At 34.9% G+C, this 14,073-nt stretch overlaps 1 protein-coding gene across 1 annotated transcript in view; it reads right to left on the bottom strand.

The window, feature by feature from the left end:
* ENPP3 (ectonucleotide pyrophosphatase/phosphodiesterase 3) overlaps positions 1-14,073 on the bottom strand; it is an 88,277-nt gene that overhangs the window by 3,310 nt on the left and 70,894 nt on the right. The window contains exons 21-24 of the mRNA NM_001075923.2: positions 8,538-8,673; positions 5,982-6,059; positions 5,195-5,327; positions 3,379-3,535 (exon numbers count right to left, since the gene is read on the bottom strand). Of these exons, the coding sequence (NP_001069391.1) occupies positions 3,379-3,535; positions 5,195-5,327; positions 5,982-6,059; positions 8,538-8,673 (504 nt within the window). The remainder of the gene's footprint in view (positions 1-3,378; positions 3,536-5,194; positions 5,328-5,981; positions 6,060-8,537; positions 8,674-14,073) is intronic.

Genomic DNA, 14,073 nt, shown 5'->3' with positions numbered 1-14,073 from the left:
AAATGCAGAATTTTCATATAGTATGACCCTTAAAGCAAGCTATTTCACAATTGCACAATTAAAGCACAATTACTTGTTCTAATACTAGTAGAAGTGTTGGCGAATTCTACATCACTCAAACAGTAAAGAATCTCTCTGCAATTCAGGAGACCCAGGTTCTATCCCTGGGTCAGGAAGATCCTCTGGAGAAGAGAATGGCAACCCACTCCAGTATTCTTGCCTGGAGAATTCCATGGACAGATGAACCTGGTGGGCAACAGTCTATGGGGTTACAAACAGTCAGACATAACTGAGTGACTAACACTTTAACTTTCTTTCCAAGGTATAGCTTGTGTAGGTACTCTACTTTCTTGGTGATTTGATTCTATGTGATTTTATCTGTATACAAGATTTCACTTTATATTGACTTTACAATGTAAGTCCTTCATGAAATGTGATTTATTTATAATGACCCCCATTTGCTTACTGTTTATTGAGAATTTTTAGGAGTCTATATGAAATATTTAATTTTCACAACAACTTCATTAGGGGGTGAATTGTTTCATACATTTGAGGAAAGTGACACTCAGCTGTTTCCCCAAAGAGGCCAAATCAGTAAATGAACTCAGATATTCAACTCCAAAACCCAGGCATTGGCATTCTATTCTCTACTGTAGCCTCTTAGGTATTCAACTAGTTTCTCGATTGAAGGACCACAAACAACAAATTTATCCCTCACAAAACAACTGATCATTTTCTGTATTTCTTGGCCAGTCACACCTAAATTTTCAGTTACCTGACTTTATCGTCCTGTCTCTTCCCTCTTTCATATCAAATTGACAGTCACATGTATCAATGTCACAGCCTCTCTTATAATCATAGCTTGTTTCATATTCATCATATTACGTCTCATAGTTCTGTTTATCCAACGTCATGCCCTGATTACTATCCTGTCAATTCTTTAAAATCTTGGAATATGTCCTGCTTAATGGTCTTCATGTCTTAGTCAATAGAAATGATGCCTTATTAATTTTGAGAACGTCTCCCCTGTGGATGCAGGGGAAAAGCTTTGTACCATTTGTGCTTCACCTTGAAGTGTAGGTGGAATTTTTAGCAGATAGCGAAGAAAGGCATTCTAGAAGAGAGAAGCTCATGAGCAAGGACATGGAGGTAGGGAAACCTGAGCGCTGGTCAAGTAATTTCAAGAACTTCAGTTGGCCTGGAACTTGGGTCTGCAAAGTCAACTGAGGGTAAATTGGGAAAAGCCTTAAGTACAGGCTGAGGGATTTTTGCTGTTTTTGTACAGTACTTTTATTCAGGGTAGATAGATAAGCAAAGTTTGCGGATGAGAAAATACTCGTAATGAAAAGCTAAATTTTAAGATGAGGAACTTGGTCGTAGTATACAGAGGTAAAGGTGAAAAGGACAGGAGACAATGAAACTACTTAAAATTCATTTTCAAAAGGTCCTAATAGAAGGTAATAAGGGCCTAAACCAGGGATAGCAAATAATTTCTTCTTTGCACACCCATTATGAGTGGCTACCTAGAACCTCTATGATAAAGAACTATTTATTCCTGATTGAGTGGAAAAGAGTATCACACCAAGAGTATCAGTCACCAAAGTCTGCCACTAGAAGAGGAAGTGCATAATAGCAGCTTCCCCTTGTCTCAACTAAATAAACTTCTGACAAGACAAATAGGAAGAGTTTCAACTATACAACATCTCCTGATAGCTTCTTGTTTGGAAACTCTTCATAGTTCTAGGACTGTGAGTGATCCATTGCTTAGCCTCTGACCTTTGCCCTCCATTTCTAGTCAGTGAAAGCAACCATCAAACACTCAAGTTCAAATCCTATCTTCAAGACTCAACTAGAATGTTGCTTTCCTTACCAGAAAGTATTTTTCCTTTGAGATCCTACAACAATTTTACCTGTCCCTCTTTGTGCCACTTACTTTTCTTTTCTCTGTTTGACTAGGCTTCTCAGTGCTAGACTATGAGCCTTTTTTTTTTTTTTTGCTATAATTCATGTCTGATTTTTTTGTGTATTGCCCAGAGTACACAGCATGGTGAGGGCAGTTAACGTGTTCAATACCTGAAAGAATAGAGAGGAATCTCAACCTGGCCTAGAATTTAAGCTTTAATCCATCCGTAATAGCCCATGGGATTTTCCATGTGAACGCCCATTTCTACAAATCAGATGTGCCTACTCTTAATTATCCTACCTACCTGCCAAAATAGTTCTCATTCCTAACTTCCCTTTTTCCTAATTGTCTACATTTAAAATCTCGAATTCAGCTTTGACTCTCCGTTTTCCTTTGGCTCTTGCATCCAGGCAGTTACCAAGTCCCTCCCTTAATTATCTCCATGGAAAAGTCTTTCTAATCTTTTCACTCTGTTCAAATGATGCCCATCTTTTAGGGCCTTACTTCCATCTCAGTTTATGTAACCATTATTGATTATTCCAGCTAGATGTGTTTCAAATTTGAAACATATAACACTATTTGGCAATGAATCCTAACTTTGTAGTGTCTCTTACTTTCTAATTTTTAAAATAATTCTTATATGATCAAGTAACCCATTAGTGTGTCTGCATCTCATTTACATATATAATTTACATATCAAAGTTATATATGAACTCCTTGAGGGCAGAGACAATATATTCCTCCTTGGTGCATTCTAAAACGTATCTGTCATGATACTGTGCAGTTACAAGGTATTCAATATATTTGTTGAATGACTTCAGTAAAGACCAATTACCAGGATGGATATTTTTTCTATGAAGAACATATATGAAGTCAAAGTAAATATTTACATGTAATTTGCCTTGATCCACAAGATTTTGAAGTGGCCTAAAACATGTTATTAAACAAGGAATGTCATTTGAACCAACTTATTTTGTAAATATATGTATATATTTAGGAAAAAGTATATATATACATAATATATATATATATTTTTGGACCTCACATTTCAAGTTGATGGGATTTTTATATTTACATAGTCACTTGAGAAGCATTAATTTCGTGCCAACATTGGGACAGAACCTTAAGGTATGCATTCAGAATAAAAGATTAATAAGCTACAACCCTTCCCTTATTAGTGAATGTGAGTAAAATACATCTAAACAAAATATATATGACAAGCATAGATAAACACATGTTCATGTAAGCATATGAATGTTTACATTAATATTTAAATATTCATGTTTAAATTAATGTTAATTACATAGAGATCAGTAGTCTAAGGGAAAGTTCAAAAATGAGGTCACATTTAGTACAACTCTAACCTAGGAAACACCTAAAATATGTACTGTAGTCAGAACCACTTTCTGAAAGGCCAGGTGAGCTCTGATGAATCATTTTCTCTGGGCCCAGGGCCTCTCTGGGGGCATACTCACAGGACAACTTTCCACATTGGTAGGTCGATGAGGGATGACAAAGGGTAAGACGTCCAACCACCCAGTGCAGGCATCAGGGGTTTGGCTCTGGTTTTTACAACTAGTCAACACCACGAAGTAGTGCGTTGGGATGGGAACACTGGTGTTGACTGCATAGCTAAAAGCATAATTGAAAACATTTGATGTTATTATACTTTTGCTTCTGAAGATTATGTGTCTATATATATATATATATATATTTTTTTTTTTTTTAAAGAAACACCAAGGTAAAATTATACCTAAAGAAAGTAAATAAATAGAAAATATAAAATCTTATCACACATTTTTAAGCCTTATTGAGCCAGAATCAAGATTTACAGAAGTCCAAGCTTGGTCATTCTATCATGGAAAATATTAGAACACAAAGAAAAGCAAGAGCATGATATTCTGCCTCCTAGTTTTGTTGACTTTATACTTTCTAGTGACATTTCCTAATACAGCAGGGGCTGGGAATGAAGGATCTGGGATTCCAAGACTAGCTGCACACTTCTACTAGACATTGGATGTGTACTAATCCTCTAATATTCTATGACTTTCTAAGTTTACTCAACTTTAACACGGAGGTGATCCTGTGGTACCATTTTCACAGCATAGACAGGGATAAATTCATACAGCTGATCTGACAGTCCTTTAGTCTCAGATAATAAATATAAAAGTGCCTTTAAAAGTTTCAAGTGCAAAATAAAGGTAAGCTATTAGTGTGAGTCCACTAAAAGGAAAATGAACTGGTATAAGTACAGTATAACTGGTATAACTATGTTACTGTGATTTAGAATCAGAGCTAGACTGCCTGGGTTCTGGCTTCACTACTTAGCTGTGGAACTTACACAAGTTTCTTAACCTCTCTGTGCTTCAGTTTCTTTTTCTAAATGGGAGCTAATGGGATCTAACATGAGGATCTTTCTCAGATTAAATAAAGTATCTGTAAATGCTTAGAAGCATACCTAGCATGGAGTAAAGTGCTATCAAAGCATTTGCTAGAATTATTAAATGGAGAAAGACAGGATCAATAAACACTGACATAAGGACAAGGCAAACAAAATTTAAAAGGTGACAAGCTTAATTAGTGGTCATAAATGTTATCTTATCAGAAGGTATAAGTAGAGATCATTGCTTTACATAGTCTAGGCTTAGACATTACCATAGCTTAGTACAGTCTATTTTGATAATAGAAAAATCATGGATGACACTTCAACTCCTGTTCCTGTGTCCTGGATTCAGGAGTAATTCCTAGCAATCTATATGACCAGGTTTAGTACAGAAATATACAGCTTAGTTTACAAAGATAGTTGTAAATATAAAGTTTATAAAGATAAATAGGACTAGTTTTCTACAGGACACCTATAATCTCTCCTGTGAGATACTTTCATGAATCATCCACTATTTGAACTATTGGGCAATATTTTGAATAGTCACTTCTTGATTGTTTTTATTTATTGCTGAACTGGTTCTGTACTTTCTGATAGCACAGTGAGCATTCCCTACTTCCTTAGCTGCGACAAAACTGTTTTCCTTTCTCATTAGTTTAGAAATTTTCCAAATAAAAAATTTGATAAACCTTTCCTGGACATTATTTTCTTTGCCTGTTGGTTTAAGTCTTTACCATATAAAAATTTTGTGAAGTCTTTGATAGACTAGTTGAAAATAGTCAATAATTATATCTCTACATAAATATGTTATATAATAGAATACTGAGTTTTAATTTAAAATATTTAGGTTTCCCCTTATGATACCCTATTGCTAAATCAAAATGTCCATTTGGTTTCAAATTACTTACTCTGCAATTTCATCTGGAGCATCAAAATGGCCATCATAATCATAATCAAATACTGGTCCACTAACCACATTGACTCCATTTCTTTCCATAGCATATTTTACAAGGAGAACACTATGGAAGTAATTCCACATGGCTAAAAATAAAGGAATAAAGTGCTTAAAATATCTACCTTTATTGAACATGGAAATATTTTCTGTTATAAACAGGTACATTTAAATAGCATCCAATTCTACTTCGATACTTGTCAGTGGTCATTGAGGAATTCTGCAAACAGTCTAAGCAGAAAAACTAAACAGCCACATCCATGGTAGGTTTTGTTGTTGATATAGTTGCAGTCTTGAAATTATAGTTAAATATGTCTCCAAAGGACTTCCTAGGGCTGAATTGCTTTGGAGACAGTATTAAACAATAGTCAGAACGTATATACTGCTTTTTTAATTATGACTCAGGACGAACACATTTCATTTACTTATGGTGAGTATTAGAAAAATTTTATTTTGTATAGAAATAATACATTTGCATTATTACATACGATTGTATATATATAAATACAAATGTGTACAATTTTTTAAGGTTTTATTTTATAATTATCTCTTTTAATTAATTCTTTTGTGAAAAGAATATAAGTTATATATCCTTCCTGTTTCTATTATTTCTATTATTTCTATTATTATTTAAAACATAAGAACAAAATGACTAATAACAGAAACAAATTTCAGTTAAGGATGTGTCTAGTTCATAAGAGTTCAAAGAGTCACTAAAATTAATAATCTAAGTATATACTTACTTTTGAATGCTTCATACATAGGGACCAAATTACTTGTAATTAAAGCATCATATTGACTATTGGAAGTTCTATTATTTGCTGCAAAACAAATAAATCTTGTTAACTCCAGCTACAAAAGAAAATATAGCATTCTATATAATAGGCCTATTATTATTACATATTAATGTAACTTTATTAACACACAAAACACAGAGTCACAAAGCACTCTCTGGTAGACGTCATTCATAATTCAAGCAGTCTTATGCATCTGATACCTTGCAGACAGTTGGTGACCCTCAAGAAGATATGTCCATGTCCTATCGTCCCATCACCTCAGAAGGTGATAGGTAGGAAAATAGTGTCTTCACAAATGTAATTAAATTAAGGCTTCAAGATAAGATTATACTGAATTTACAAAGAAAGTGAACATTTTAGTTGCTCACTTGTGCCCAACTCTTTGGGACCCACGGATTGTAGCCCACCAGGCTCCTCTGTCCATGGACTTCCCCAGGCAATAGTACTGGAGTAGATTGCATTTCCTTCTCCAGGGGATCTTCCCGACCCAAGGATTGAACCCTGGTCTGCTGCCTTGCAGCCAGATTCTTTACCAGCTGAGCCACCAGAGAAGCCCTTTAGTGACTGGTATCCTTATAAAGAAAAGGAGGGTTGAAAAGAGGAGAGATTTGGAGGAGAAGGCCATGTGAAGATGGAGGCAGAGACTGACTGATTTAGCTCCAAGCCAAGTAACACCTGGAGCCCCCAGACGCTGGAAGACCTAAAGAAGGATCCTCCCCTAGATTCTCTCCCGGGAAGAGAATGTGGCCCTGTTGACACCCTGATTTCAGACTTCTGGCCTCTAGAACTTTGAAAGAATAAATAAAGCTCTGTTGCTTTAAGCCATTGAGTCTGTGGATAATTTGTTACACCAGTTTCTAAAGCAAATATAATACTGATAGGAAAGCATCATTATTGAATATACATAAGATAATAATGCTGTGATAAATAACTATTCCAAAATAAAATTTTCTTAAGAAAGAGAGTTTTAACTCAAGGAAGACTGCTGACAGCACCACAAATGATTGGCTTTGAAGACTCATGGACATGACGTCTAGCAGAGTGTGTGCTGGGTGTGTGTACTCTGGACCCAGACTCCTGGGGTTGGAATCCCAGCTCTGCTGCCCACAGCTGATCCACTTGGGCAATATGCTATGTCCCTCTGTGCTTCATTTGTCTCATAGCATCTCTCACTGAAATATTGAGAGGATTTAAATTCCTGCAAGCCTATGAGTGTTTCTTATAACACTATTTACATTTAAACTGCACTTGGCTACCTTAACTAATACTCTATTGAAAGGCCAATATATGGGCACCGAAAGGCAAAGAGAAGCAAGAGATTTTGGCTTTTTTCTTTAAGATTTCACATGCTGTTCACAGTCCTCAGATCCTCTATGACTTTTCTACTTTTTAAATTAAACTCTGAAAGTTGGAAAGTCAATAAACATTATCTTCTTTTCAGAGAAAAATAAGAATTTGCCCAGAATGGAACTGCTAACAGAATTTGTAATGGAAAATTAGAAGGGAGTTTCATTCTAGCCTTAATATTTTTTGAGACAAGCTGTTTAGCTTTTAATTTTATTTCCTTATCAAGGCAAACATTTATAAATCAACCAGTATCTTAAGGCTTAACAGACACTATTTTAAGGCTGAATTTAAAAATTTTTGTTGATCAAATGTTGCAACTATTTAAGATTTGTCCTAGGGTTTACATACATTTGATGAAGCTCTAATTGTCTCTAGAGATTGTAGTAAGATACATCAGTTTATTATCCTACTTCTGCTAGGAATTTTACATCAATGTGATACTTGCTTTCATTGAGCCTTTTCTCCTCCACTGTAAGCTTCAGAATCTCTGAATTATAAATCTCTAAAGTAACCTCTTTGGTTATGGCTTCCAGAAAACCGAAGCCAAATATCTGGAGAAAACCCTTTCCCAGAAGTTAAAATTGTTGAAAATCTCTTGAGTAAATTAAGGAAATGACAACCCTTGCTGAACAGAGAAGAGATTTGAGTTTTATAAAAATCACACTAGCTTTTGCATGTTCCCAAGAGAAAAGCTTTCTGAAAAAATATTTCAAGTTCATTCAGCTGCTTAATCCACAGTTTAAAGCTGTTGGGTATACAGCGTGAGCAAAAGGCCCAAATTCCAGGCTAATTTGTCTTCATACGCACAGCTGCATTCTCCATGCAAGCCTTAGCTTGGCCAGTCATCAGGAGAAAAAATTGTTTTTATAGATGCTTGTGTCCTTCTCCAAAGAGACTTCAGTTTTAAAATTAAACTTAAACCTGCCGAACTCTCTGAACATCTGGGCCAGATCAGAGCTGATGTGTGGTTCCCACTGCAAAATTTATTAGTTTTTATTATAGCTCCAGGCTGACCCACAACCACTGGAAGCCTCCTGGGCAGCTAGTTTAGCCCAAGCAGGTAGTTTTGGTGGGGAGCATATGTTTAAGGCACATGCCCACATCCAGCTGATGAGGGCTTTCTAAGCTGCTGCTCTAAAAAAGAGTTATACAAACCAGGAGGATAGAGGAAGCCGTGGGTGATATTCTTGTCTGCTAAAGAGAAGGAACAATTCTGGCTCTCAGAAGGAGCCACCCTGACATCAGCCCGCAGACAGTCTGGGACAGTGGGAGGAAGAGGCGATGTGTCTCCCTGTTGAAAGAAAGAAGAGAAGAAAAAAAATGACGCCCACGTGTGGCTCACCCATCCCCTTATATGGTTTGTAACTTCCCTAGAATGTTTTTCATTTAACCTTTTCCTATTTTCTTAGTGAATCAGGTCTACGCAAGCGATGGAAATGGATGTCTTCAGCAATGTTTTCTTCTGTGGTTCCCTTCTGGTTAGGGACACAGGGAGGGCAAATCAAATACACTTTGGAAAGGATTATTTGCAGAATAAAACCTGAACTGAGTACAGAGAAGTAATGAGAGCTACTGCTAAAAATCCAAATCCTTTTTGGGATCTAACTTTTAGGTGGTAATTTATATTGTGCTTGCAATTAAAAATTTAAAATAAATATAAACAATTTATTTTAAAAATATAGATAGAATTAAGAATAGTATTCTTCAATTGAACAAGAACTTCTAGTTAACCTAAGATTAACTTAAAGAAGCTATAGTTGTATGAATTTACTTAATTGGGAACTTTAATAAATTTGTAGCTATGCTTTATTGATTATGAAATATAAGAATTTTTTTAAATTTTCTTTGCAACTTTATTTAGAGAATAACACAATAATTTATTTACTAGCAGGTATCCTCTAAATGTGCCACCTAAGTACTTAAGGTGATATAGTATTATATAATCATATTTTTATTAGCAAAAAATTATGAGTATATAAACATTTTGCTATTCATTTAAATTTTTCAGAGATTTTTATTCATAAGCTCTCTATTGCCCACTGCATACTTATTTTTTAAAAAATTATTTTGCAATTTATAAAAGAGAAGATTAAATTAAATTAGAATGCTCTTCCTCTATTCACTATATTGTGTTAAAAGCAAAAATTAGCTATGGTGTCTAACGAGGGGGTTGCAAGAGGTGGACACAACTCAGTGACTAAATCACGACTACCTCTAAAACATATGTGGTGATTATTTTATAATATAGGCATATATCAAATCATCACATTGTACACATTGTAAACTTACACAATGTTATATGTCAATTATATCTCAATAAAGTTGGGGGGAAATAAATAAAATGCACAAGATCAGTTAACAAAGGAAAAGGCAAGTTACACTGTGTGCTATCCCCAAGATGAGATATAGAGCAGATAGGAGATGATGAGGGGAAGGACAGGTGGAGAACATACTGCAGTACTCCAGTTGGAAAAAACCATACAGAAGCTGAGTAATTTCTCAACTCGATTGTACACAAACATTTATCTTTGCTTCCTTCTGAAATCCTACTAAAAGAACAGTAATGATAAAGACACATAAGAGGTGATAAAATCTTTTCAGAAACAGGAAGTTAAAGAAACATATTTGTTTACTACTGTAACCTTGACTTGGTAAACCAGTGAACATTGAAAACCAAGAGCCTGTGGTTGGGGAAAGCCCAAAGAAGCTGATTCTTACTGTAGAACACCAGAAGCGTAGAGCTTGGGAGTCTCCTAACGACAGGGGATGTGTGTAAATTTGGAAAGAAGAGGATAGATTGAAAGTCTGTAAAAGAGGCCAGACAGAATGTTTGCTCACTGGAGAGGTTGAACCAGAAGGACAACCAGGCCAAAGCACACCTACACAGCAATGGAATTAAATTTAAAAATCTATGTACTGAACGGTAAGATTCCCTCCAGTCTCATCATCCCTGTATATGTTGATTCAGATTAGAAGTGTCCTTTCTTTGGAAAACAAACCAGCCTGAAAATAAAGTTAGATACAATTGAGAGTCTCCAACAAGATGTCTGGTCCTTCTAATTAATCTATAATGAAGCCTATCAGCTGGCAAGCCCCAGCCCTGTAGCTTGGTGTCTCACCATTAAAATGTGAGCTGACAGCCAAGGACAATCAGATATATTCAATGGGGTTGGGAAGAGAAACCAAGAAGAAAAACAGACAATGCTGAGAGTAGAAGAAAACTCTCTTCTTAGATAGATGAGTGTATATATGTTATCATAAAGAAAGAGCAGAAAGCATTTTAAAAGGAAAGAGATAACAGAAAGAGCTCTTGGGATTTAAAAATATGACAGCAGAAATAAAATTTTCAGTAAGCTCTAGAAAATGAAATTGCAGCTATTTCTCAAAAAGTGAATTAAAAACAAGAGATAGAAGAAAGGGAGAAGCATATAAAAACATTAGAAGTCTAATATCTTATTAATTTTGAAGAAAACATATTTCTAAAATTCTAAAGCTATTCCATAATTATGCATATTATTTAGAATAAAAACATTTTGAGATGCACATTTGAGATGAAGCCTCAAATATATTTCTTCCTTTATTAGGAAGCTCCTCAGTGATATAACCACCAATACAAGGAGCAGATTAAGAAATATGAAGGTATTTGTTTTAGATACAGTATATCCACTCTCACCATTTATTTCATTGTCCTTCTGGTGATGGATACTAGAATGCTAAAAGCATTTGTTCATATTCTTTCAAAAACATATAATGAACAATTCTGAATGACCAGTTTTCTTTACTTGGTAGAAAGGGGCACATAAAGATGTAGGGACTTCCCTGGTGGTTCAATGGTTAAGACTTCATGCTTCCATTGCAGGGGGCAGAGGTTCAATTTCTGGTCAGGGAAGTTCTGCATGCCACTAGGTATGGTCAAAAAAAAGATGTTACAAAGTGAGAGAACCAGGGAGACTTACAGCTAAACCAGTAAACCATATAGACACCCAGGATATTGTGAGTTGATGTTTCATCCTGCCACCTTTTCTGAGTTCCTTAGAGTTTTTTTAAGTCAGAGGATAGAAAGTCAGGAAAACAATAAATAGAACTCAGACACTGAGATGAAATCTGAACTCTTTAGCTCTCAAAATTCTTCAAGGGAAGTAGATGATGAACACAGACAGGAAAGTAAGATACTTTCATTTCTAGTCGGGCATGAATACAAAGCAGAACTTAAAAAGGGATAAAATTATTTTTATTGAAATTATAAACTCTCCTTATCTGTAGGCTGAATGTCAAAGCTAAAACATATTTTAGGAAGATGGAAGAACTGCTGTCTTGCTTTATGGTAAGAATAACAATTATACACATTTTAAAATTATTTTTCTGGTCGTGTTTTTTTTTTTCTATAGGGAAAAATACTTATTACAGTTCAAAAAAAATCTTTTGCAATACACAACAATGTCCCTAGTTTTTAAAGACTCACAACATATTTGGGTCACAATTTATAATATCAGTGCTAACAAGCTTTAGAAACAAAAAAGGCTTTGTAAAAATTCCATCATTGGAAATATATACATATGTATACACATGTATGTGTGTATATGTATATATATATATATGTATATGTGTGTGTGTGTATATATATATATATATATATATATATATATATATATATCTCCTTTACCCTATATATAGGCAGGGGAAGATATCTTTGAAACTGTGCTAGATTTTCTTCTCTAAAAAAGCCTTTTGACTTCATATTCAATTTCTGAATTCTATATGCTAAATAATAATTGTAATTCTTGCTATTATTTTAAATTTTCTACCTAGCAACAAAGAAAAACAAACACTTTACATCTTCCTACTGAGGAAGCACAGAAGCAAAATCCTTATACAGTCTGAGCAACCTTAACAGTTTTGAAACAATTGCTCTAGGACCTTGATTTCAAATCACAACTACTTCCCCAAAACTCTTCTGAGATAATAATAACAATTAGAAAACCCACCAAAGCCACAGAAAAACAAAAGCTCCATAAAACTTAAAAACACAAGCCAATTGGGTCCACGCTCCAAAAAGTGCTTATTTAAAGTCTGATTTTTAAAACACAGAGCTGATTTACAACATTTTTTATGTGAATCTCAAAACATCCTTGTATGTAATTATCTTGAACCACAACATACTAACAGAGTAATTTCTGAATTAGAAAGCAGAAAATTGCTAGAATTCCATCCTGTCACATGGAGGGAGAAATACACAAGAAGTTCTGTGGTACCAGTGAAAGGACAGGAACTTTGGGTAACAAAGACGCTCGTTTTAAAACAATAACAAAAAAAGAATTGTACTGAACTCCTAGTCTGAGCCCACTTAAAATCTCTCTGCCTCTGGTTTCCGCTAAAGCTCATATAAATTCAGGAATGCAAGACAGCAGGGGAAAGTATTAGAAACATAAACATTCTCCTTACCACCACATAATCCCAGGTACCTAGATTTTTCAAAAGAAAACTGACTAATAAAACTGGCCATGAACATATTGCCCCTCTCAAAATCAAAAACAACAGAAATTATTTTAAGGAATGAATAACTTCATATTTGTTTCATAATATGCTTCACAGTATGTTCACTGTATGAAAATCACAAATAAATGAACACTGTGCCTATTAAGAAATTGATGTCACCATTAACCATACATATGAACTCAGGCAACTTTGTGAAATATTTGCCCATATTGGAAAACAACATGAGTGCTTGTCTACCACTGGCCACAATTAAACCATTGTCAGCAGGAGAGTTGGCGTTGAGGACACATAAAGCCTTAATTAGTTGTGGGAAAATATGCTTATTTTTCTCCAAAAATCTTGAATTGGAACAAGAAGAGTAAATAAACTGGATACCACCAATCGCTTCCTTTCCATAAAAAGAGATGGAATATCTGAACCCTTAGCAAGAACAGTAATAGTAGGGGTTTGTCATCAGAGTCTTTGTATCTAAAATACCAATTTTCTCTACAAAAATAGCTTCCTGATTATTTATCTTTCTGGTTGGGAGTCTGGTTGGAAATACTGCTTTCTCTTTAGCTCTTTAAAAATAATGGTTGGGATTAATTTATCCAGTGTATTCACTCAGTAAACATTTACTGGGCAGCTGTATGGTCCTGGGGAATGCTTTAAATAAAACCATTTCTGCCATGAATGAGTGCTTGGGTTAATTTTTGGCAGATTGATTTTTGCTTTTATTTATTTTTTCCTAATTGTTAATGAAGTTCAATTGCTTGGTCCATATCTTTTGCCCATTTATTAAGTACAATGCTTGTGATTCTCTTGTTTATTGGCAGAAATTTACTGCCTGTTCTGGATCCTAATTACTATTCTGTATACTCATCACTTATTTCTTATGGTGGTGGTTTAGTCACTAAGTTAGGTCCAACTGTTTGTGACCCCATGGACTGTAGCCTGCCAGGCTCCTCTGTCCATGGGATTTCCTAGGCAAGAATACTGGAGTGGTTGCCATTTCCTTCTCCTGTTATGGTCATCATTTGTTTCTTATATGCAATGCAAATCCATCCATAACTTAGTTTTTTGCCACACATTAATGTAAATTAATCAATTTCCTTTGAATTATTTTAGTTTTTGTTGTTATTCTATGTACTACGAATTCCTTCCTTATCCTAAGGCCATAGACATATACACAAGAGAAAATATGGGTTTGCTGTTC

This window comes from Bos taurus, chromosome 9 (genome assembly GCF_002263795.3).
Source record: "Bos taurus isolate L1 Dominette 01449 registration number 42190680 breed Hereford chromosome 9, ARS-UCD2.0, whole genome shotgun sequence".
Classification (NCBI taxonomy): Eukaryota; Metazoa; Chordata; class Mammalia; order Artiodactyla; family Bovidae; genus Bos; species Bos taurus.
Note: the sequence above shows the minus strand (reverse complement) of the source record. Positions and strands in the feature narration are given on the sequence as shown.